Source organism: Brassica oleracea, chromosome C9, assembly GCF_000695525.1.
Source record: "Brassica oleracea var. oleracea cultivar TO1000 chromosome C9, BOL, whole genome shotgun sequence".
NCBI classification, from domain to species: domain Eukaryota; kingdom Viridiplantae; phylum Streptophyta; class Magnoliopsida; order Brassicales; family Brassicaceae; genus Brassica; species Brassica oleracea.
The window spans coordinates 6,233,580-6,259,182 of NC_027756.1; the positions used below are offsets into that span (position 1 = coordinate 6,233,580).

General features: G+C 30.5%; 1 protein-coding gene across 1 annotated transcript; it reads left to right on the top strand.

Moving 5' to 3' along the window:
- The first annotated feature begins 20,511 nt into the window (after positions 1 to 20,511).
- LOC106318635 (subtilisin-like protease SBT1.7) lies at positions 20,512 to 22,974 on the top strand. The gene has a single exon (XM_013756695.1). The coding sequence runs from the start codon at positions 20,543 to 20,545 to the stop codon at positions 22,820 to 22,822; it is 2,280 nt and encodes a 759-aa protein (XP_013612149.1). The 5' UTR covers positions 20,512 to 20,542; the 3' UTR covers positions 22,823 to 22,974.
- Positions 22,975 to 25,603: the final 2,629 nt, after the last annotated feature.

Genomic DNA, 25,603 nt, shown 5'->3' on the forward strand with positions numbered 1-25,603 from the left:
GAAGGGTAGACAAAACGAAATCATCAAATCGTGGAGCCGTCCTCGAGCTATAGAAGTCAGATCACCAAAAACCATATCTTGAAAACCAAGACGAGAGGGGAGTAACAATGGTAAGCCAACGACGAGGAAAACAACTTCAAAGACGACTAAACTCTGACCCAACCCAAAGAGATGCAGTTCCTAACATCAGCTAAAATCTAAGGAAGAAGAGGAGCATCCAATATTGCATGGAGTAGCCTAAAATGATGCGAGAAACAACCGCACAACTGGGAACTCCTAAACCCGATCTACAATAAATACCAGAAATCTCAAGGTGAAGAAGGCGATAAAGAACAAGAGCATGAGGTGAGTCTTTTTTGGTGATGATGAGAAACACCGCATACCAGAAACGTAAAGAAAATACATAGATGTTGAAGGCTCAATGTAAAAATATGGAAAAAAAACGAAAACATCTTGAAAGTTATAATGTTCAAAAATATAAAAAAAATTAAAAGAAAATTTTGACGCTGAAACCGTAAATCTTAGAATCAACAAATGCATAAATGCAAAGTTATTGAAATTCAATATATTTTTATATTAGAGGCTCACTTCACTGCTAACAAATACTATACAGACAAAACATATTATTAAAAAAACAAAGACAAAATATATTAACATATCACTATTACTACTACATAACACAATAAAAACACCAAATAACATTCTTAACAAATAAAAGTGATCACATAATTACATTATCCAAAAAATCATACTTTTAACAACAATAAAACAATATTCCGCGCGAAGCGCGGACAACCCCCTAGTTATTAAATAAAGTTTACATATCTGTTTTCTCATACGTCCACGTCACTCTGGAGAGGGAGAGCTTTCTTGCCACGTGTCGGCTCACCAAACAAACGATTTCTGTGTAATCCGGTCTTATTCGAAGTGGGCTTTTATTAAATTTTATTATTAAGCTAAATATTATGTCAAGCCCACGTATCATTAGCTATCTTCTTCCTTTCCAGCTTGCAACTTCCCCGATGCAATATCCAGAAACTTAAATCGATGTTCCTATCTTCGTATCGTCTCAGCCTTCCATTAATCCGTTCTTAACTCAGAGTTTTTGCGTGTTTGATCCACTCCTCTCACTGCAAAGTTTTGTTTTTGTTAGGGAAAAGGGATGAAGTCAGAGCGTGCTGCCAAATTGATGATAGAGGCGCTGCTTATGCTGTTCCTGGCTCTCGCAAGACGGTGACTTGAGGTTCGGCTCCTTTGAAATATGTGTGTTCTTTGGTCGTTTATATTTTTAGTGCGTTAAGGTGTTAGTTTCTGCTTCTTGAGTTAGTTTTAAGCAAAGTGTTGAGTATCAAGAAAGTTTTAAGCAAAGTGTTGAGTATAGTACAACAATCAAGCAGAAAAAATCCGTCGTTTTTCAGTAAAACGAAAGTTAGATTCTTTGATGTGTGAATCTGTGGCTATGATGTATTAAAACATATTGGTTTGCAGGGATATACTGTTACAATGAAATTAAGATCGTATGGATAGTTGGAACCTCATTTGCAGCTGAAGAATAAGCATGTCGGTTCAAGTTTCTTACACACAGCTCCTCATAGATGGGAACTTCGTCGACTCTGCTTCTGGTTAGTAATATTTTCATTCATAAACATCGGAATAACAAAGGAAAATTTTGAATTTTGAGATTCAAGTTCCATGAGCACTAATGTTTGGTTTTGGATTGGGAGTTTAAGTAAGACGTTCTCGACTCTTGATCGACGCACATGGAAAGTCATTGTGAACGTAGCTGAAGGCGACACTGAAGATATCAACCAGGCGGTGAAAGCTGCAAGGAAGGCCATTGATGCGGACCTTGGCCAAAGATGACCGTTGGAATTCATGGACCATAGTCACCTACAATGTGGTCACTGAAGCGTTCGGGAGAGAAGGAGCTTGAAAAAATGGAATATTTATTAAGGCTAATGCAATCAGAGAGAATAAAACAGAGATGCGTTCACCACTGTCATTTTATAAGGATTTATTACATATAACTGATTTTGAAGGGTACTTCTCAAAACTTTATGCTAATCTCAGATTAGTCTATAAATGATTTATAAACTGTACAAATGATTTATTAACTTTTATAAAATATTTATAGATCTTTATAAATTGTTATGGACTCTTATAAAAACTTTATAGCTTCAAATAATGCATCGATAAGGTAGCCTTTATGTTCTTAACAACAAAAAATACATTATTTGTCTTCTACCATGATGCAATCATATCTCACTTTTTTTAAAAGAGCAACCGCCTCGACACAAATAGCAACTACAATAGTAAATTTTCAAATTAATCAAAATGGCTACTTATAAATGTCCATAAATAAATTACAACAATAGTGGTTTGAAGTCAGCAATGGAAACTATCTATGCTCTCTTATTTGCGATCATATTTTCTATTTCTGCTGCATTGATCAATGACTTCGTACCGATAAAAGTTGTTCCATATATAAGAAAAGTCATATATATTTCAGAATTATTACAATTTATAAAGGAGTTTCTTATGTTCCAATTTTTAGTTTTATTTACATACTGTTTTTTTAATTTTCGTTTTAATTTTCAAACAAAATATTCTCTCATTTCCTAATATGTTCCATTGTCATAATAGGTTTCTTACCAAAAATCAAATAAGAAGAATATATATAAAAAAATTCATTATATACGTTTAAATAAAACATCAAATTTACTTTATGTTTAAATTTTAATTAAATTAACTATGTAACGACTATCAATTTTTTACTCTACTTTTATTGAATCAATTAGTCACAACCACTTATGCTATTACACTTTGAAATAAGCAATTTCAAAACAAATTAATACACTACGGTCGTTAACCACTGGACCAGAAAATATATAATTTTCTTTCAACAAATTTCTGTTTTCATATTTTTGAACATATTTTCTTTACTAAGACCATAAAATGAATTGTAAATTCATGTAAAAATAAAACACACGAACCCCGGCGCGTAGCGCCGGAATACCATTAGTATATATATATATATACCATCTATTTGGGAAGTCAACAAAAAATAATTAACAAAAATTGTCGTAGAAATAAAAAAATTAAGGGGAATTTGTCAAATATAACTCAAAACTTGATTTTAACCCCCAAAATATCACAAACTTGAATCAAATGCAAAATTAACCCAAAAAGTTTGTGAAATTACAACCAGCCCCCCATGGTCAAACAAAAACCATAATTCACTTTTACGAATATAATCTCGTAAAGTCTTCTGGGATTTTGTAAGTCCTCTATGGTTCTGTAAGTTTTCTGGAAGTCTTTTCATATAGTAGACCTTAAAAATAATTTATAAATTTTGTAAAAATATTTTGTTAGAGAAAAAATTGAAATCATGTAACTAAACATTTGTAAGTGATATAAACTAAAATGTAATAAAATTGAATTGTTTTTAATATAGATGAATGAAAATAGTGAGTTATGATATTCTTTGGTTTAAGGTTTGACAACATATGTTGTAGTATTGTATGTATTCTTAGAGTTAGATTTTGGAAACTTAATATTTTTTGGAAAAATTAAATTTTGACATATACATATTTAGTTTTTATATATTAAACATTTTTTAAATTTAATGAAGTGTTTGTTTCTATTTAATTAGTTATTTGAGTTTAAGATTATATTTAGTGTCTAGACGACTTCCACAAAGTCTTCTCTGAAAATCTTATAACTCCCGCTAAAAATATTTTACTTTTCCGCTAAAAATATTTTAGTTTCTAGAAGACTTAATTGAAATTCTTCTAGGAAGTTTTCTATTAGAAGACTTAAATCGAAAAAAATTAACCTTATTGGAATTTTTGTCTCCCTTTATAAAGAAAATTTACACATTCTCTCTTTTCCTCTCAAAAGATTGCAACAAAAATGTTATGTTTCTTATTGTAAAACTTTCAAACCTCTCTATAATCTCTTTGAACTTAAAAATACCAAATTTTATATCAATTTATAGTTATTTCATGTTTCTTATTGATTTATTTTGTTTTTGCAGATTTTTCATTACATGGTTCTTATGTTCCACTCTTTAAGGGTAGATCTATAAATCTTATTTTTCTTATTTGGTAACCTATTGTTGCTTAAAGATTTTATCTTTTGAAAACTCTTTTGGTTATTTTAAGTTCGTACTTTATTTTTGAAGTTTTTCTATGTTTTGAACTTTTGGATATGCAGGTTTTTTCAGAGCTGAGACAGACATGGAAGACTTCCAGGGAAGTCTTCTGGCGGAATCTTCTCCCATGTCTCCTCATTCATTTCAGATATGAGTATTTTGGTAAGTATATATGTCTAGATTTTTCTTCATTTGGTAACCTCTGGTTGCTTAAACCTTTTATATTTTTTACAATTTATCATTTTTTTTGTAAACACCAAACTTTATATCAATTTATCATTTTTTGTCTCATGTCATTCTCACTAATTCATCTTGTTTTGTAGATTTTTCATTACATGGTTCTCATCTTCCACTCCGTTAAAGGTAAATCTATAAATCATATTTTCTTATTTGGTAATCTCTTGTTGATTAAAGCTCTTTCTTTTTGAAAATTCTTTTGGTTGTTTTAAGCTTTTATCTTATTTTTGAAGTTTTTCTATGTTTTGAAGACATTTGAATGGTTTTGGATATGCAGGTTTTTTAGATCTAAGACATATTTCCTTAAAAAATCTTCCAAGTCTTCTCGGAAGTCTTCTTACATTTAATGCACTAGACGACTTCCTGCAAGTCTTCTGGAAGTCTTCTCACAAAGTTTTCTCTCATATCAAGTGGAGTCTAAGTTTGTCTTTGTGGAGGAATGGGATATAATAGTTTTATTTATGGTATGTTTGTAATTTGTATGTATATCTTTTAGTTGTGAATTCTTTTGTAAATTTGAAAAAAATATTAACAATTTTTTTGGTAAATATGTTCATGTCTACAATATTATCTTGCCAAAAATACTTGACATTATTAAAGTTATTTATACAACTTCAATAGCAAAACACAATAATACAAAAAATTAGTCAAATTTATTACAACTAATGGAGAAAACTTCTCAAGAAAACTTAGTCAAATTCGCAAAAGATCAAACATTACATTAGTTCAAACATATAACAGTTTCACTAGAAGTCTTGTGGGAAGTCTTCGGGAAGATTTCTTCTCAGAAAAAATTTCGGAAGACTTAAATTTCAAGCATAAAATTTAAATATAAGCGGGAAATTAAAATTTAAGCGGGAAACTCAAATTTTAAGTGAAAATTAAAATTTCAAATTTCATGAAAGTTAAAAAATATATCTTATGATCTAAGAAGACACATCAAACCATATGACTTGATATTCTTAAAGTTATTTAACACTTTTGAAAATTAAAAAATATATATCTCAAAGTTGAAAATACAAGTTTTACAACAACTAATGTAGAAAACTTATGGGAAAGTCTTCTCTCATTAGGTAGAAACATTAAGAAGCATGAATGTTGTTAACTTCATAATTATCACCAATTAAGTTATGAATTTCATTCATGAGCCCAATCTTGACTAACATACATGAATTAACAAGAAAATGTTAAAAAGTCTTTATAGTTTTAGATAAAATAAAATTTTATTAAACGTTGACGTAGACGACTTCCACGGAAGTCGTCCGGAAGACTTACACGGAAATCTTCTGGTCAACGCGTAGGTTAGTTTTGCAGTTGACTTTATGTGTCAGAAATTTGATTTTTCCTAGACGACTTACGGATAAACATGTTAGTTTTGCATTTGACCGTACTGTGTCAGAAATTTGATTTTTCCTAAACAGCTTACATGAAAGTCGTCCAAAAGAAAAGTAAAATTTAAATATTTATATTTTTCTAGACGACTTCCATGTAAACCGTTTCCGGTTACTTTTGCAATTGAAAAATAAAACTTCAATATTTTATTTTATCCGGACGACTTCCATCACAGAAGTCTTCTGACAAACGACTCACACAGAAGTCTTCTGTAATAACCAAGGTTTGACTAGAATCTCGGAATAAAATCCTGGAAGACTTCCATGTAAGTCTTCCGACAGACGACTTACATAGAAGTCTTCTGTAATAACCAAGGTTTGACTAGAATCTCGAAATAAAATCCTGTCAGACTTTCGTGTAAGTCGTCTACCGGAAGACTTATATGGAAATCATCTGGATAAAATTAAATATTTAAGTTTTAATTTTCAATTGCAAAAGTAACCTGAAACGGCTTATTTGGAAGTTGTCTAGTAAAAGTTAAATATTTAATTTTTATTTTTCTGTTAGACGACTTCCGTGTAAGTTTTCTAGGAAAAGTCAAATTTCTGACACAATCCGGTCAAATCCAAAACTAGCATGTTTATCCTAGACGATTTACCGGGAAGTCTTCTTTAATTTTTTTGAAAACAAAGAAAACCGGAAGACTTCCAGATAAGTCGTCTAGAAAAGATACACATAAAGTCAATTGTGAAACTAACATATGCATTGACCAGAGCAAAACTAACATATGCATTGACCAGAAGACTTCAGTGTAAGTCTTCTCGTCGGAGAAGACTTACACGTAAGTCTTCTGACAGAAAGGTCTGGAAAAAAAATTGATTTCATAACTTTAACCAGTGAGATAACTTGTTTACCTTCTCCAACCACACAATACTTCACCACCAAAGCAACCTACTTGACCACGAATCATGAGCTTGAATAGTTCGAAGAACCTTAATAATTTTAGAATCAAAATCTTGGGTTTTATTAGATGAATATAGAGAGAAAGTGAAACAGATGTTTTTTTTAGTTCATAAGAAATGAGATAAAGGAGTAATCGATTTTTAGGTGCATTAAAAGCTTCAAATTGGTTGTTCATGGTGGTTGGTGTATTGATGGCAATGACAATATTGTAAATACTTGAAGAAGATGGAGATGAGAGAGTAAAACACTTATTTTCGGAAAGAAAAAAATAATAATAGCATTTTCGTAAATAATCCGAACTTTTGGAGTGAATAAGGCAAATGAAAGTTCCAAAAAAATGTGGATTAGTTTTGTGTTTGACTTCGAGTTTTGAGTCATATTTGCAAAAATTAAAATGAAAAATTTGGAGTAACTATTTATTAACATATAGAAATATAAAAGGTATAGTAAAAAGTTAAAATGTTAAAATTAAATTGATATCTATATTAACTCACTAAAATTTTACATCAATAGATTTTTACAGAAAAAGTTCACAAGTTTATTTTTACAATATAGACTACATGTTATTGAGAATGTTCACGTAAACTTGTAAAATATAAAAACAAATATGGAAAATTAATGTCATAATTTATTTATTTTAAAAATATCAATATTTTTCATAGAAGCAAAATATTTTCTTAAATGTGAAATACTCAGTCAACATAAAAATATTTAATGTATTAAAAATACAAAAAAAATTATTAATATATATAAATTTAAAAGGTATAGTAAAAACTAAAAAAAATGTTGAATTAATTTGCTATCAATATTTATTTACAGGAAAATTAGCATCGATATATTTTAACAGAAAAAAAGTTCACAAGTTTATTTTACGATATAGACTATATGTTATTGAGAATGTTCACATAGACTTTAAAAATATCAACAAAATATGAAAATAACCATTATAATTTATTTCTTTTTGAAATATCGAGGGTTTTCAAAAATAAAAAAAAATATTACTTTGAAATAAAATGAACATAAACATCAAATAATGTAAACAAACAAAGAGAAAATTATCAAAAATGAATTAACTTGATGTAGATTTTTATTCTGTAGAAGAGTAACATTAAAAGATATTAATAAAAACATAATATATCATATATACCAAAATAAAATAGATAACTAATCTATCAAAATTAACCTAATAAAAAAATTAAAAGAAAATTAAGATGAATTTTTGTATGGAAACTTTTCTTATTTCAAAATTTTTGGTATCAATTTAAGTAATAATCTAAATTTGGCATCGTACTGAGTTGTTAAATGCCATTGAGTCTGAGATGGTTGCAGTTAAAGAGAGGTTGCGGGAAAATGTGGAAGATGTCAGTCTCTGGAGAAGAAGCTCGGATTTTAACGATAAGTTTTCTACCCAGGAGACTGGCTTTTAACTCGTACCTCTGATGCTCATATTGATTGGGTACAAGCTGTTTGGTTCTCGAAGATTACACCCAAGTATGCTTTTATTACATGGTTAGCCATGTTGGATAGGCTAACTACTATGGACAGGGTTGCGAGATGGAATAGTGGTGTTGATGTTACTTGTGCTCTTTGTAAGAATGCTGCAGAGTCTCGTAGTCATCTGTTTTTCGAGTGCTCTTACTCTTCTCAGATATGGGAGCATCTTATGCTTGGCATCCTTAGGGGTTCGTATACAACTTACTGGAATACAATTGTGGCTTTTCTTAAACAGTCTGATAGAGATAAGAAGAGATCCTTTTGTTTGAGATATGGCTTTTAAACCATCATCTATGTGATATGGCGTGAAAAGAATAAGATTAAGCACGGAGAAAGTCCATTGCCTATGAATGCAGTGAAGAAGCTTATTGATAAGGGAGTTAGGAACAAGTTAAGCCTACTGAGATCAAGAGGAGGTAAGGGTATGGAATCTGCCCTTCAATATTGGTTTAGCACAAGGACATGAGGTTTGGAGGTTTGGGAATACTTTGGAGGTTTGGGAGGGTTTGAAGTTATTGAGTTTAAAGATAGGATTTCCTTTGTTAAGGTCTACACTCTGATGTAAAAAAGCTTTTTTGATGAATAAAATTTAACATTCATTCAAAAAAAAAAAATCTAAATCTATATATATAAAAAAATGTTTGCCTCCCTCCTATTGCGCCACGTCATAAAGTCATTGATTGTGAGTGCGACACCTGTCTTCTTTGCCTAAAACTCATCGTTTCATTAACTTTTAATGTGGGCTGCTGCGTTTCATAATTGTTTACGATTTAGTGGGCTTTTTGTTCACACCGTGATATAGCCCAAATACAGAGAGATATCCACTATAATGAAAACATATGTAAAGACTGAAACTTTTGAAACGACCAAAGAAATATAGATATTATCAAAGCAAAGATTGTTCCGAACGAATCATAAGAAGATAAGGGAAGCAATCAAAGATTTTTATTTCATTTTTTAATTAGTTATTTGGAGTTAACATGGATGGAAGTGTCATACACGCGCAGAGACATGCGTGTTGGTGAGATATGAGATACATATTTTAAACTTAAAAGGAAAATAGACAGGAAGCAATGCATTCTATTCACATTGGGTATTTTCTTTTGAGCCTTTTGTTTCAAAGAAAAACGACATAACATAACCGGATTTACTTCTGTTTAATTTAGATTCGATTCAGCTTAAATGCATGCATGATTTTAAGCTACACAAGTTTCATTCAATAAATAAACCAACAGAAAATTTTATTGTAAGAAATTAGGTTAATTGAAATTCATAAGGCAGAAAACAATAAATAATTAAAAATAATTTTATAATTATCTAGCTACTTATATTTATATAATATTTATATATCAAAATAACATAAATATACGATTATAATTAATATTTAAATAAAAAATCCGGGCGTAACCCGGGCAGATCCTAGTTTATAATATATTTCAAAGTATCTAAAATAAACTAAAACGACTGATGATTTTAGTTCTTTTCTTTCTACCGATCCACTTCATTCTTTAGCTTTCAATGAGTTTACAAAACTTTTGTTGAAAAACCACAGATAAGAACAATATTGAGACACATATTGTTAAAAAGATAGTTTATCAATGAGTTTAAACTGTTTTTTATCAATCAAAAGGAATTTATAAAGTTGTTTTTAATAGTCAACACTATCATATTATGTTTTGAGACAATCAAAACCTTCAAACAAATCAAATAGGGTATTATGAAGTAAACTTAAAGATGGGTGTACTCTATACTTTATTTTTTTAAATTACATCATTAACAATACAGCGAATTACATGTTAACTTCTTATAAACATATAATCCGAGTAACCAATAAAAAGTATAAAATGAATGCTTATGTCAATTTTAGTGAAGAAACCCGTACAATATATAAAATTAAAGATGGTCTCAGACGAGTTTGTCAAACAAATATATTTAGAGGATAATATTTATAAGATAGGTGAAAAATAATCAAAATAAACTTTCTAAATAAGTTTCTAAAATTACAGAAAGTAAATATAGACTCCACAAAAACATAAGAGACTGATATAAAAATAGTCAATATACACTCATCAACATAATAATACACTAACAACAAAGTAAGAACAGTGAAATTTTACAAAATTCTATAAAAAGTTCAAAATTAAAATAATTATGCCATGTAAGAAAGGGCCCCTGTAAGAAATCTACTAAAACTTTACTCTAAATTACCAGATGAAAGCAATTGTCAGGATTCAAAAAGTCTTAAGAAGCTTCATGTATTATAAAAATATTTACAATAGTATTCTAGTTAAATAAAGCTATGTATTAAAACATTTATCTTAAATATTTATAATCTTTATCATAAATCTTTACAATATCTGTAAATCTTAATTTAAAATTAATTAAACAATAAAATTTCAACTAAAATATGTGCAAAAAAATATAAAAGATCACACATTTATTGTATAACTCTCATAAGTAAAAAAGTAAAATAAATAATATGCATATAAATTAATCGTTTATAAAATAAGTAAAAAATATAAAAAAATATATTTACAATAGTATAGTAGCGGTTTATATGCATTGAGTAATTTATACAGTATTTAAAAAAGGGCAATTCTCTCAAATAAATTTTTTTAAGTTTTTATCACAAAATAGCCCTCAAAAAATAAAATGACCAAAATAACCTTTTTATTTTGAAAATTTTAATATTTTTTTTTTATTTTTAAAAATTTGAATCTATCCCCAAAGCCCAACCACTTAACTCTAAACCCTAAGTCTTAGATTAGTTAACTCTAAGGGTATAAATGCATATTTACCTTTCAATAAAATTTCTTTTTGTCATTTTCTTTCTTGGAAATCTATTTTTGTGAAAATAAACTAAAAAGGGCTATCTAAGAGAATTTCTCTTTAAAAAATCAAATTTTATATAATAAATATAAAAATGATTATAAATAAAATTTTAGTTTTAAAAATACAGACAAATATATACTAAATAGTAATTATTTTCAAGAGTATAATTTTATAAACAAAATAAACGTAACTAGTAAATTATTATATTATATTTTAAATAAATTTTCCAAGAAATAAAATTTATATAAATAAAAATTTATAAATCAGTTCTAGTTGAAAACTTTTTTTTAAAAAACTTAAACAAAATTATTAATACAGACTCTGCGTAGCGAACATAAAATATAGTTCACATAAAAAGATTATGTGATAGGAAATTATCGCTCAAGATTGGTCCCAAGCATAGGCTATTGAAACATTGGCTTATAATTTCCAAAATATTAGGAAAAATTTACATATATATAGATCTTTAAATTTGCAAAAAAAAAGATTATGTAATTTTTTTTTAAATTAACTACAACCTCTAAAATTTCAGGTATGCACTACTATGATAACATAAAAGAAAGTTAGAAACAACAATGAAATACGTCATTTCTTGCGACCCTTTTACAAACAAAACAAAGCCATCCCGTAAGGCACGCATGAGCCACTTGCGGCCCTTTTTACACACAAACAAAACCATCCCACAAGGCACGCATGAGTCATTAGCAATGAACAATAGTGCCATCGTAAAAAAAAACAGTAGCAAATCGATAAAATAGGAAAGTTCAAAATATAGTTGTACTTGTGATTTGCACCAGAAGTTTCAATGGTTTTTCTCATAGTGCCTTATGTAAAGAACAGTTTTTATAAGTAATACCTAGTACGTACTGTATATGTATTAAGCACAGCAAAGTTATCACCGGTTCTAAACTTTTTCTTCGGTTCTAATATTCTCCCTCTGAACGAAACTAATATCCAAACATGCAAAGAATCGGGAGGATTGGGAAGGTCAAAGAAAATAACACACGACCGGTAAATGTGGAAGAAACACGAGAATAGTGGTGGTTTTGGAGACTGAAGAAAGAGAAACGGTAAACCAAGTCATCTTGGTCTAGTGGTAAAAGAATTCCAGTTGGAGTTTTCGTTCTGGTTTCGAGTAGCATTAGCCACCTGTAGACACTCTAAGTGGCGAGAAAACTCGGATTTCTATGGACCTCGTGGGATTATTCTTTAGGCTTAAAAAGCCTTTGAAATCCCCACGATTATCAGAAGAAGAAAAAAACAGTACAAGCAAAACCATAAAAAAAGGAAGAAGAGAGAGAAAGAGGAGAGTTCTCGTACGGTGCGGTAGACGAAAGGCCGTACTGACAACGGAGGTTAAATCTCATCCTAAACGGGTTGAGAGAGTTTCACCTTTTGTTTTTACCGCAAACTCAGTGTACTCCTCAGTATAGTTAAACAGTGATAATATCTAGATAATAAAAGTATAGTGATCAGTTTAATCGGATGTATTATGTTGAAGCAAGTACATCGCATCAATTGGGTCATATCAAGTGTGTCACATAAAGTTTATGGATCTTACATCTGATTGTTGAGCTTAAGGCCGTGTATCTGATGAGCCCTAGAGTTTTAGGATGCGGAATACCTTTTATATATATCATGTATTCTTGTAATCCTAAAATAAATTGAATATTGCCTCCAAATAACAAAAAAAAATTATTTCTAGGCATAGCCAAATTGATGAACCATGTTACATATATTGAACATATTGTTGTGTCTTTGTTCATATATATTGTTGTGTCTTTGTTACATCATTTTATCATTTGTTTTAATGCAACATCACGACCAGTCTCATGTTTTAAGATTTGAGTTACAGTTATAAATAAAGTTTCTATCAAAAATACAAGTGAAAATAATAAAATCCTAAACACTCCACGTACAGATTTATGTTATATGTTATACTTTTTGTTTGTATATAAACTATTATTTATATTTCCAAAACCACCATAGCAATATCTTATTCTTATTTCTACAAATAAACAATATTATCAACTTCATCTAATTTTGTGTTAGTCAAATATTTTTATTTCCTTTCTTGTTCCTATTTTTGAATTATTAGTTTTAAAATTATTATTTTACATAATCTTATTAGTTGTAAATTCTTTTGGATTGGAAATATATAAATTATTTTGTTATTGATATCGGATAAATAATATCATCAGTAAGTATAGTTCTTAGAAGAATATATATTGCAACTTATTTTTGTTAAAAATTATTTTTATACATATTAAAAATAAGTTTTTATCATTTATTTATTTTTAAATAGTTTAATAGTTTTTGTTATTAATAATAATTCATTATTATATATTTATATTTATATTTATTTTATTAAAATCTACTCTGGAACTTATACATCAAAAATGTTACCAGTCATCAGTTTTACTAAAATAGTAACTCTTGTTTTTACAAAAAAATTACCATATAAAATTACAGTTTTTACCACATAATTTTTACTGCAAGTTATATCGAATTGTAATACATATTGCAACTCGACTTCAATATTATATATCAACAAACGGAGCCTTTGTTTCCATATATCTGTAACAACATACTATCTCATGTTGAGCATAGGTAGACTCCATGTTCGAAAACGCGGCCGGAGCGGCCGATTCCACGCCGGTAAAGCGCTCGGCGGAGCTCCGCCGCCGCGATTCTATTATAATCGGCCAGAAACTCGCTTCCAAAAAAAACATATATATTACAATGATTTTGAGTCCAAAAACGCTAGTTACAACATATATCTCGATGGTAACAACAAAGAAACGATGTGGAATCAAAGCAAATCGCCCAAAAAAAAAGTGACTTTTGCCTGAAAACAGGTAAAATGGCTGCAAAATAGGTTAGTGGAGAGAGGAAGGTCGTGAAAGAAGAAGACATTAAAACTACGATATTGCCCTCCACTTAAAAAGGGTAAAAACAACAAAAGATTCATATATGGGTTTTCGACCTCGGATCCAGATGCTTTAATAAGCTCACCCAACCGCTAGACTATGGCTCTTCAACTGCAACTGTCGCTATGAATAACGTTTAAATGTATCTTATATAAAAAAAATTTAAATTTTTTAAATTATTAAAAAAATTACGCTCCGATTACTCCCCGATTTTTTTCCGCTTTTCTAATAACTCGCTAGGCCCGGCTAAGTCGCACGCGTTACGCCTAACGAGCTTTCGAACATGGGGTAGACTTATGTGAACAAAAGTCTTTAATGTTTGTCTCAGGTGAAGAGAAGTCTCAAAACCATAGTATTTACGGGAAAAAATCAAATGTGTGTGGGAAAACCAATGTAACTTGCAAACAAAATATACGTTAATAGAAATTTGGACTTTACATAAGTACAGCAAATAGTCTTCTAGAGTTATGAATTAAAAGGCTATATTCACTATTTCACTTAGTTAATGGGTTTCGAACATCATTATGGTTTTCTTAACACCACATGGCATGAAGATTCTATCAAACCTATAAACCACCTTTATAGTCTCAAACAAGTTATAGTAAATATTTTCGACCAAAAAAGTTATAGTGCATATGAAAATTAAAAGACGTTAGTATTAAATAGAAACAAAGAATCTCAAGATAATAAAACAATAATAATCTCGAGATAATACTAAACTATTAGTAATTAGTGTAACTGGACATAGGTAAACTTATGTGAAAAGAAAAAGAGTCTTTACTTTTTGTCTTTGGTGAACAGAAGTCTTCGAACATTAAAATTTACAGAAAAAAAAACAATAAATTTAGAGACATATCAAAAGGAAAAACAAAAGTGGTCACTTTCAAAGCAGAATAGTGGACACTTAACCGTGTTTAAGGGTTTTGATGGTTTTTCAATATTTTATTCCCCTGGACATTATTATTTGCATGTGTCATTACCACATTTATTTCACAAAAACAATGACATAGTTTTAAAAAAATGTGACATTGCATTAAGCTGATTGTGACATGTAAAATTTCTTTATGAAATTATATTTGGCTAGAATTTTTAATAAGGTATTGACTATTAACTCTTATACCATTATTAAACATTTAAATTTTATGTAATTATATTTATTTTTGGCAAGACTTTTTAAATATTTAATAATTAATAATTTTTATATCATCATTAAAGAAAATATAAAATAAACTAAACATGACTACATATAACATTTACATTAATTTATAAATTAAGAAAATAATTTATAAATTAATTAAGAACATGATTTTCCACTAAAAGTATTTTAACTATAATAAAAAACAAAATATTATTAAAATTTAGGTATTTAAATATAGACAAATTTAATTTGCATATGTGTCATCACCATATTCATTTTAAGAAAATGACATGGCTTTTGAAATTAAAATATTAATTATAACTGTGTATTAACAAATATATAACTAAAAAAACACTAATCAGTTTTTGTTGTTGATGATTAATGAGTAAAACGTTTATTAGCACTTATCGGTTGATTAGGTTAATTAACAAAAAACTTTATGGGCTTCATGTATTTAACTAAAACAAATAAAAATGTAACTTTATTAAATTTAATATATATAAATATAGACATATTTAATATTAGGAAATAAGATAAATATTTAAATTAAATAACCAATAAATATAATAAAATATAAATAAAAAAATTATTTTTAGTAAATGTAATTTTAACTCTACTAAAATTTAAATAAAATAAAATAGAAATAGGTAACCAAATTCGAATTTTTTTAAAAAAAAAAATCACATTTATGATTTATCTTTTTCCAAATCAGTAAATTTAAAATATAAAATAATAATATCAAAATGTAAAATAAGTCTTGAAAATATTGTAAAGTTACAGTAAAAGTACAGAAAATAAAAGAAATGCTTTTCTAAAATAAAATAAATACAATAAGATGCAAAGCTAAAATTAGAGAATAATACAACACAGAGATTAAAATTTGAAGAAGTTTTCTTCTGAATCATTTTGCATCTCATTATTCAACACCATTTATATTTGGCTATCATTTTTATGATATTTCAAATTATTTTCGCAGTTTTGTTTGTTGTATAATATTGTCCATATTCCACATTAGATCTACATGTATTTTTGAAAAAATAAATTCTAATTTATTGATTCTCTCGAAAGAAATATTAAATGAAATTGCTAACTTTTAACAATTCTAAAATATATCTATACAATAAGGAAATTGTATTTTCAGTGAGGAATGACCAATAAACATATTGAATTGTAAACATATAATATTTTTTGGTCGCATCACTTCTATACCCATGACAATGAACACTATAGTAACTTCCATGGTAATTGTTTTCACAACAAAGTTGTTAAGATGAGTTCCTTACCACTTACTAGTTTCTAAACAATTAGATTAAGTTGCTCACCTTCTATCTCAGTTTCGAATGCAAGACTCACATGCTTCACCGACGTGGCCTGGAACTCTGCCTCTCGTAAAGCAGGAGGTGGCTGGTACTGAATTGATCATGAGAATGTTGTTATCTTGCAGGGTGCCCGAGTCTTTGATCGTATTTCCTCCCCACCGAAAGCCATAACCATCCGATCAGCTCTCCTCCATGCTCTTGAAACTGGAATCACAGAAATCTGCATAAAATCAGATTGTCAAGTACTTATTGCTGCTATGTCTTCGAAACGTTTTCCGGCGGATCTCTACGGAATCTCCCGAGATATCGAGACTCTATCTCTTTGCTTCCTTTGTATTTCCTTTTGTTTTATCCCGAGGAACCTGAACTCTAGAGCCAATTCTTTGGCTAAGTCTGTATTAAACTCTTCTCCCACCAACTAGTTTGGTCAGGGTAGCATTTATAATATTTGGTGTTCAAAAAAAAAAATTAAGTTGCATGACATTGATCTCACTCAAATTACCCTAAAGAGTGAATTTACTCTCTCAAATAAGAGGTTCAATTGCAGTATTTAGGGATCGAATCCACAAGGAGTTAGAGAACCTAATAAATCTAATGGGTTTTGTTAAGTTGGATGGTTTAATGATTAAAATGTAAATTTACAGTTTTGTTTGAGCAAGTAATTGCTCGATTGATTGGTTGAGGTTTTGGTGCTTAAAAGAAAATAGCTAGATTTAGGGTTTTTATTCAGGAAACTTGAAATTATAATCTTACAAATGTCTAATGGGTTGCATGCATGATAATGTAGAGCTCAACTACTAAGCAACAAGTCAATCAGCTCTCGCGTTTCTGGACTTTTCGATTAACTAGATCTAATGACCCAAACAAATGTGTTCGATCAATAGCAAGTGTCGATCGATTATCCTATAGGGATATCGATCGATACACCTTTCACTCCGTCGATCGATTATCCAATATGTATATCGATCGACGCGCTTCTAGTTAGGATTTATGCGCAGGTTGAATGATGCTCACTAAGCTCACTAGATCAGCTCTCGCCTTACTCTTAGCAAGAAACTTAGCTCAATTAGAATGGTTTCAGGATGAGAATGAAGCTATCGCTTTTATCTAACAATCCTAGGGCAAATTCTAGGTAGTTAATCTAGAATCAGGTATTAATGACAATCCTAATGATTATTATCACAATTCAGCAATCTATAGTTGGGGTTAATCCCTCATAACCTATTTAAACCCTAAAATTTAACAATGGAACTATTCAGACATGGCCAAGCAATTCATAACAACAATTAGGTAAGAAAACTTCATTAGAATATTAAATAGATATTAATGGAGTTCCAATCACAAATATAACTTTGGATCTTCTCTCCAATATATCAAAATCCTAAAAACCTTTTGCTGATAATAGTAAAACTAGAAACACAAGAAAAGCACACTTTGCCTCTAACATGGTGGCAAAGCTTATATAATTAGGTTAAAACTCGTCAGGGTAATCTTGTAAATTAGTGAATATTTGGGCTTCAAGTCGGCTGTGACCAAACAGGCTTTCTGTGCGCTTCGCTGTCGATCGAGGTTCTGATGTGAACATCGATCGATATTTGTTCCTCGACATCGACCGATGGTCAAGCTCGATGGTCATCTCGGATGCTTACTCCAAATATCTCCAAAATCATCAATTATCTCCAAATCACTCATCATCTTATAAATATAATAAATAGATTCTATAATATAATAATTAGTAGTAAAAACACCTATAAACCACGATGAAAATGGGTCAAATTCGTGGTTTATCAGACATCGATTATGGACACATAGTCTATCCCGGAGATTTCAAGAGCTGATTGGAAAGGAAAAAATTTAACTCTCAATCCGCCTTAAAAAAAAAAATCCTCCTCTGAACAAAAGAAAAGTACAAAAGATAGAGAAGCATCGAGAGACTGATCATGCTTTGATCAGATTAGGGCTTGAGTAATCTAAGACTTCTCCTTTAAGATTACCATTAACATCGCAAGGAGAGAACGGTTACTCCCGTACAAACTTATCTATGTACTAGCATTATCATCCCGTGCTATGCACGGAATAATTTTGCTTGCATTCAAATTAGTTTGTTTTATGGATTTCGAATATTTTACTTTTATATCAAAATTAAATATTATTCTTGTCACATTTCTCTGGAATTGGATAAACGGGTAAAGCTAAAATTAGAGTGTCGCACATTTACACTGAAACACAACAGTTTAGAACGTAAGTTGGATTTTGATTTTTTTTTCAGAGATCCATTTTTCGAATAAATTTTTTTATCAAAAATAATAAATAAATATCAACACATAAGAAATAGTTAAAATATCATATATGATCCATTTAGTTTTGTTTATAATGTTTTTGTAAATAAGTATTGAAAATATAAGTATATATATTTACTGTTAGTATATGAAAATTAAAAACTAAAATAAAATCTTTTAAAAAATATTTTTTTATTGAAAATTATATTCAAAAGTATTGAAATCTCATGACGAGTAAAGAGATAAATGTCCTATTAAAAATAAAAGAAAACATATCTTGGGATTTTTTTTTTTGTGAACTTGAGTTTTGGTATTGTTCTCGATTCTCTTCTTGTGAAATCATCTCTAATCTGGAACTTCAAAGATATAATATATATATTAATTGATTTGTATATAATAGACACATACACATGTTTTAAGAATATGTTATGCTATTAAAACTATATTTGAAAACTTTTCAAACCGTAACTAACGTAAGTACTCGATTCATATCAGATTCAGATATACTTACTGTTACCAGGATGCAGACAAAACTCTGAATTCTTTTGAAGATTTGCTGTAGAAATATAACCATCTTCAACTTGAATCATGCAAAGAGAATTTTTTTTCCAACTCATGCAAAGAGAATTAAAAGAATTAGAGAATGTTAATTTGAGAAGGAAAGAAAACAAATCTGAATAAAGGCCAAACATAAATTTGTATGGTTTTTTTTTGCTACATTGAAAATAAAGAAATAAACGATAGAAAGTAAAAAAAAGAGAATGAGAATAAATCCTATGCACCTTTGGAGTGTGATGTGACTTCTACTTGGTGTCTAAACTCCGTGAAAGATCTGATGAGGGTTTGATGTTGCTGTTACCTACTGGTACTGGCACAAAAAAATTATACTTTAACTCTATATTTGCACCGTTATATTTTTTTTTGTCGGGGTTTTTGTTGAGCCTCTGTATGAGGATCAACCTCTGTAGTGCTTTTCTATCATTTTAATGGAATTTTCAGTGACAAAAAGAAGATTGCTTGGAAGCTAAGAGATAGAAACTATCAGAACATGTGACGTGATTGGAAGTTATAGTTGACATGATTTTTTGAAAAATCTGAACGTGTTAGTGATATGAGAAATTTAAGGCTTTAGACTTTTAAGGTTGCTAAAAAATATGATCGAGAGTAGATTTTTAATTGATCATTTAAAAAAATATATACACACGTGTCAGAATTTGATTCGCCAAGCGACTTGCGCTTTAGTATATATAAATGATCTATTGTTTATAGCATTAAAACCTTTTTTTTTTCTTATTCGATCAAAAAATGTTTTGATGCTATAAACAAAATAAAACAATTTAATAAAATGATGATAATAATAAAATTCAAGAAAAATAACTAACAAAAACAATTGTTAATTATGGTGTGATTAATATACAAATTTACTCAAGACTGTATACTATCTTTTATATATAACTGCATGTACTTGTAAAATTGTTAAATAAGCATAATTATGAAAATAATAGATAAAGAATCATTTGTAAAAGCAATGGATAAAAAGATTAAGTTAAAGTTAAAATGTTGATAAATACATATAAAACATTGGTTAGCCTTAAAATATTAGTGAAGTATGAGTTAAGAAATTTTTTTAACAAAAACAAAAAAACTTTTTAAAACCAACACCACAAAAATAAAACATTTAATAAATATGTATATTTTTAATTTTATATTAAATAAATGCTCAAAGCCAAGGTTTATTTTTCGATTTAGTAGGCACGGCACCTAGTAATAATTCGTTCGTACGAGTTCAATATCTCCTCACTCTCTATCTCGACTCTATATAAACTCTCTCGCATCTTCACATATTCCACACAACTTCACAAAACATGTCTTCTTCGTTTCTCTCCTCCACTGCTTCCTTCCTTTTTGTTCTTCTCTACATTGGTTCCTTCCACGTCTCCGATGGAGCTCAACAAGGAACATACATCGTTCACATGGCGAAATCTCAGATGCCCTCGAGCTTCGACCACCACTCTCTCTGGTACGAGTCCTCTCTCAAGTCCATCTCAGAATCTGCTGAAATGCTCTACACTTACAACAATGCGATTCACGGATTTGCCACTCGGCTTACTCCCGAAGAAGCTGACTCGCTCAAGACTCAACCAGGTGTCATCTCCGTTCGACCAGAGCAGCGGTATGAGTTACACACCACTCGGACTCCACTATTCCTCGGCCTCGGCGTACACAACTCCGGCCTGTTCCCCGAAACCGGTCCAGGCAGCGACGTCGTCATCGGAGTTCTCGACACAGGTGTTTGGCCAGAGAGCAAAAGCTTCTCGGACGAAGGATATGGTCCTATTCCGTCTACCTGGAAAGGCGAATGCGAGGCTGGGACAAAATTTACCACTTCCCTCTGTAACCGCAAACTAATCGGAGCTAGATTCTTCGTTTGTGGTTATGAAGCAGAGTATGGACCAGTGGACGAATCTAAAGAGTCGAGATCGCCTAGAGACGACGACGGTCACGGAACACACACAGCTTCAACCGCGGCTGGATCCATCGTGGAAGGAGCTAATCTTTTGGGCTTCGCTAACGGGACGGCTCGTGGGATGGCTTATCGCGCTCGAGTGGCTGTTTACAAAGTTTGTTGGAAACCTCAATGCTTCAGCTCAGATGTTTTAGCTGGAATCGATAAAGCTATCGAAGATAATGTCAACGTTCTGTCGTTATCTCTTGGCAAAAGAAACAGAGATTATACTAACGATGTTGCCATGGGAGCATTCTCGGCCATGGAAAGAGGGATCTTTGTTTCATGCTCTGCTGGTAATGATGGTCCCAGCCCATCCAGCTTATCGAATGTAGCTCCATGGATTACTACTGTTGGTGCTGGTACATTAGATCGTGATTTTCCGGCACTAGTGACTCTTGGCAACGGGAAGAGTTATATTGGAGCTTCCTTGTTTAAAAAAGATGCTCTTCCGCCTATACTGTTGCCGTTTGTTTACGCCGGGAGTGCTAGTAACAATGCTACTTATGGAAAATTTTGTCTCTCCGGAACACTAATTCCGGAGAAGGTATATGGGAAGATCGTGATGTGCGAGAAAGGAGAGAATGATAGAGCTGAGAAAGGAGAGGTGGTGAAAGCTGCTGGTGGACTCGGAATGATTCTGCCGAATAGGGCGAATAGGGGAGAAGAGCTTGCCGCAAAGGCTCATGTGTTACCGGCCACCACTGTGGGACAAAAAGCCGGTGACATTATCCGGCGCTACGTCAAGACGGATCCGAGTCCGACCGCTTCGATTGTGATCCAAGGAACGGTCGTCAAAGTCAAGCCCTCTCCTGTGCTTGCAGCTTTCAGCTCGCGAGGACCTAATCCCATAACGCCAAACATTCTCAAACCGGACTTGATCGCTCCTGGAGTCAATATCCTCGCCGCATGGACCGGAGCTCTAGGACCTTCCGGACTCGCTTCCGATACTAGCCGCGTGGAATTTAACATCATCTCAGGAACGTCCATGTCTTGCCCTCATGTGAGCGGTTTAGCTGCTCTTCTCAAGTCAGTGCATCCAGATTGGAGCCCGGCGGCAATTCGATCAGCTCTCATGACGACCGCTTACAATACCTACAAAGACGGAAAACCATTGCTCGACATCTTAACGGTAAAACCTTCAACACCATTCGGGCACGGTGCAGGACATGTATCACCTGGGACGGCCATCAGTCCAGGACTCATCTACGATCTAACGACTAAGGATTATATAGATTTCCTCTGCGCATTGAATTACAATTCGTCGCAGATACGATGCGTGACGAGAGGCAATTACGCTTGCGATCCAAGAAAAATGTACTCCGTCGCTGATCTAAACTATCCGTCCTTCTCAGTTAGCGTCCACGGGTCCGGAGGCACGTACAAGTACACACGCACGGTCACAAACGTGGGAGGAGCTGGTTCGTACACGGTTAAAGTAATCTCTGAGACAGCAGCAGTCAAGATTTCGGTTGAACCGGCGGTTTTGAATTTCAAAAAAGTGAACGAGAAGAAATCGTACTCGGTTACGTTTACCGTTGTCTCATCCATGGCGCCAAGGTCTAACAGCTTCGGGAGCATTGAATGGTCAGATGGGAAACACGTGGTGGCCAGTCCCGTGGCGATTAGCTGGACATAGTTGCCAATTATGACTATAAGTTCTAAAAAGAGTAAGAAGGAAGCTTTATTGTAATTTCGTTTTTCATAACGGTTCTGTTTAGCAAAAATAGCATTTTGTATGTATCATGAAACTTGAATATTTGATAAAAATAATAAGTTAAGACTACTTTAGTTGCAATGTTGCATTAATGGTATTGGGCTTCTAAGTCTACAAATCCAAGCCCATTAATACAACATTTTTCAGCTCATATCTATGATTTTTCACTTTTGCAAGGTTTATACAATTACTAGGGTTTAGTCCGCCTTCCACTCTACGGACGGGTGAGCAAATAAATGAATAATATAAATATGATTTAAAATTTAATAAACTTTTGAAAATTTTAAATTTAAAGTAGTGTTAAATTTATTTCCTTTTTTTATAAAGAATTTACAATCTATTTTATTATTCCAAACTACAGTTAAAAAACGCATCATGTTTGAAAACTGGAGACGACATAAATAAAGACTCAAAGATGGGGTTAATGGTAGATGGGTCTGTTATTCTAATTCTTATGAAACTTAAAATATGTAATATTTCCCGGATAACAGATTTGACCCATTCAACGTAAAAATAATTAATAATTAATTAAGAGTTGCTAAATGGCATGATTTGCACATATGGAGAAATACAAATTAATTTTATAATAATAGATATATTTTATACTACTTTTAGTTATATAAGATAACTTTAAGGAATATTTATTGTATTAATTTGGTGATTATGTTAATCTTACGATTACAAACAGTATGATAAAAACTAAAATTTCCAGTCAATAAACTGAACCAAACCAAATATAACTCTTCAATCATATCTTCTTCACACCTGCAATATAAATTATACATCTCTTAATTACATTTTATTTTTTAAAGAAAAAACTTATATACAAATATTATATATTAAAACAGAAGTCACAACTTTGATTCATGTGTGATTTTTAAAAAAATGGACCTAATGGACATATTACTAGAAAATCATGTTACATTTAATCTCTAATCTTATCATTATTATAGGTCTAATTAACTCATTTTCTAGATTATAGGAACTAAATAATATGTCTATAACACAATATTGCTACATTATAGGAATTAAATTACTCTCAATCCTTTCCAAGCAAAAAAAAGTGATATGAAAACTATGTTATCAATTTTTACTTCCATATCATGTACCATCGTATTTGAAAGAGACTGCAAGGAGCAAAAATATTTTTCGAGACTTCTACACCTAATCAGGTACATTTTTAAAACTAAACTGATTTCACATTGATTTGTCTTTTGTATATAGTTCATTTACAAAATATAATTAAATGTTTAATTAAATTCTTTATAAAATTTATACACGAAGCTTTAAGTTTAGTTTTTGTTAACTTTCTTATTTTGTGAAATGTTTGATTATCTTTGGAGATGATAATACTTTAATATTTTCCAAATTCTATTTCTATTTATTTATTCAATAATGAAATACTAATCCAACAAACAAAAAAATATATAAGAAGAAATAAACACATGTGAAAGTTTGAAACAATCTATTTGATGGAGAACAAGTATACTCTAATATTATTATATTTGAACAACCTTAATATACTCGATAATATAAATCTATGAAGCTAAAAGTTTAATTTTTTAATAACTTGTGAAAGTTTGAAACAACCAATTCAATAAAAAATATATACGTTAAAATTATTATGTTTTAAAAAGTGATAGAAACACCTCATATACATTATAATATATACTAATTTAGAATTGAAAACAAAATGTTTATATAAAAATAAATGAAAACAAACATATGCGCGGTTGCGCGGTTGCGCGGTTGCGCGGTCTAGTATCATCTTTATAAAGGGAAAAAGTTTTTGTAGATGTGGTTTTTACTCTTCTGATATAGGCATATAGCTCAATTGTCATCTTTTCTTTTAATAAAAGGCTTAGCTCAATTGTCTTTCAATCGCAAATTGTCTGCATTCATCAAATTGAATAATGGAATTAAAACCGTGTTTCTAATGTTGATCTCATTGTTTTTAACGTATGCCTAGAGTTATTTTGAACAATAGAATAGAAAAAAATGTTACTTTATTTTGTTAAAGGATACAGTTACTATATTATAGTTTGTGTAATTTTTTCAGCCTAGTAATATACAATAATCCAATTTCTTCACACATGTCGTACCATTAAAAACTGAAAAGGTAAAAAAGAAACTCAAATCTAATATAATTAGATATGTTTTATGAATGGAGCTATAAATGGAATATTACTTCCCAGTGAGATCATTCTTCTGAAAGACGAAAGGTGATTTCGACCGAATCTATGTTATTAAAAGAGAAGTACTCATTTGAAAATGTTCTTACTTCATTAATTAAACTTCTTTTTTTTTGCTTGTATTTTTCAGTTGCATTTATGAAATATCCTAAAACGAAAAAAACTGCCTAATTTATTACTTGTCTTTTCAGTTACATTAATGAAATATGCTTAAATGAATTTAAACTTCTTATTTTATTGTTTGTCTTTTTCAGTTACCTTAATGAAATATCCTTAAATAAATTTGGACATAATGTCATTTAATCAACCAAAAAAACTCATGAGTTATCCTTACGTGCATAATTTTAATAATGGAGATTTTTAAAAACGTGCATCATTAAAATGTTACCTAAAACATGCAACACTAATATACAACAAGATATTACTTTCAGTTGATTAAATTTAAAAATATTTATTTATTCAAAAATATTTAAGAATGGCTATGTTTTTTAAAATTATATGGTATTATTTG

Coding starts and splice junctions, on each gene's coding strand:
- LOC106318635 (XM_013756695.1), top strand. CDS start 20,543: ATGTCTTCTTCGTTTCTCTCCTCCACTGCTTCCTTCCTTTTTGTTCTT.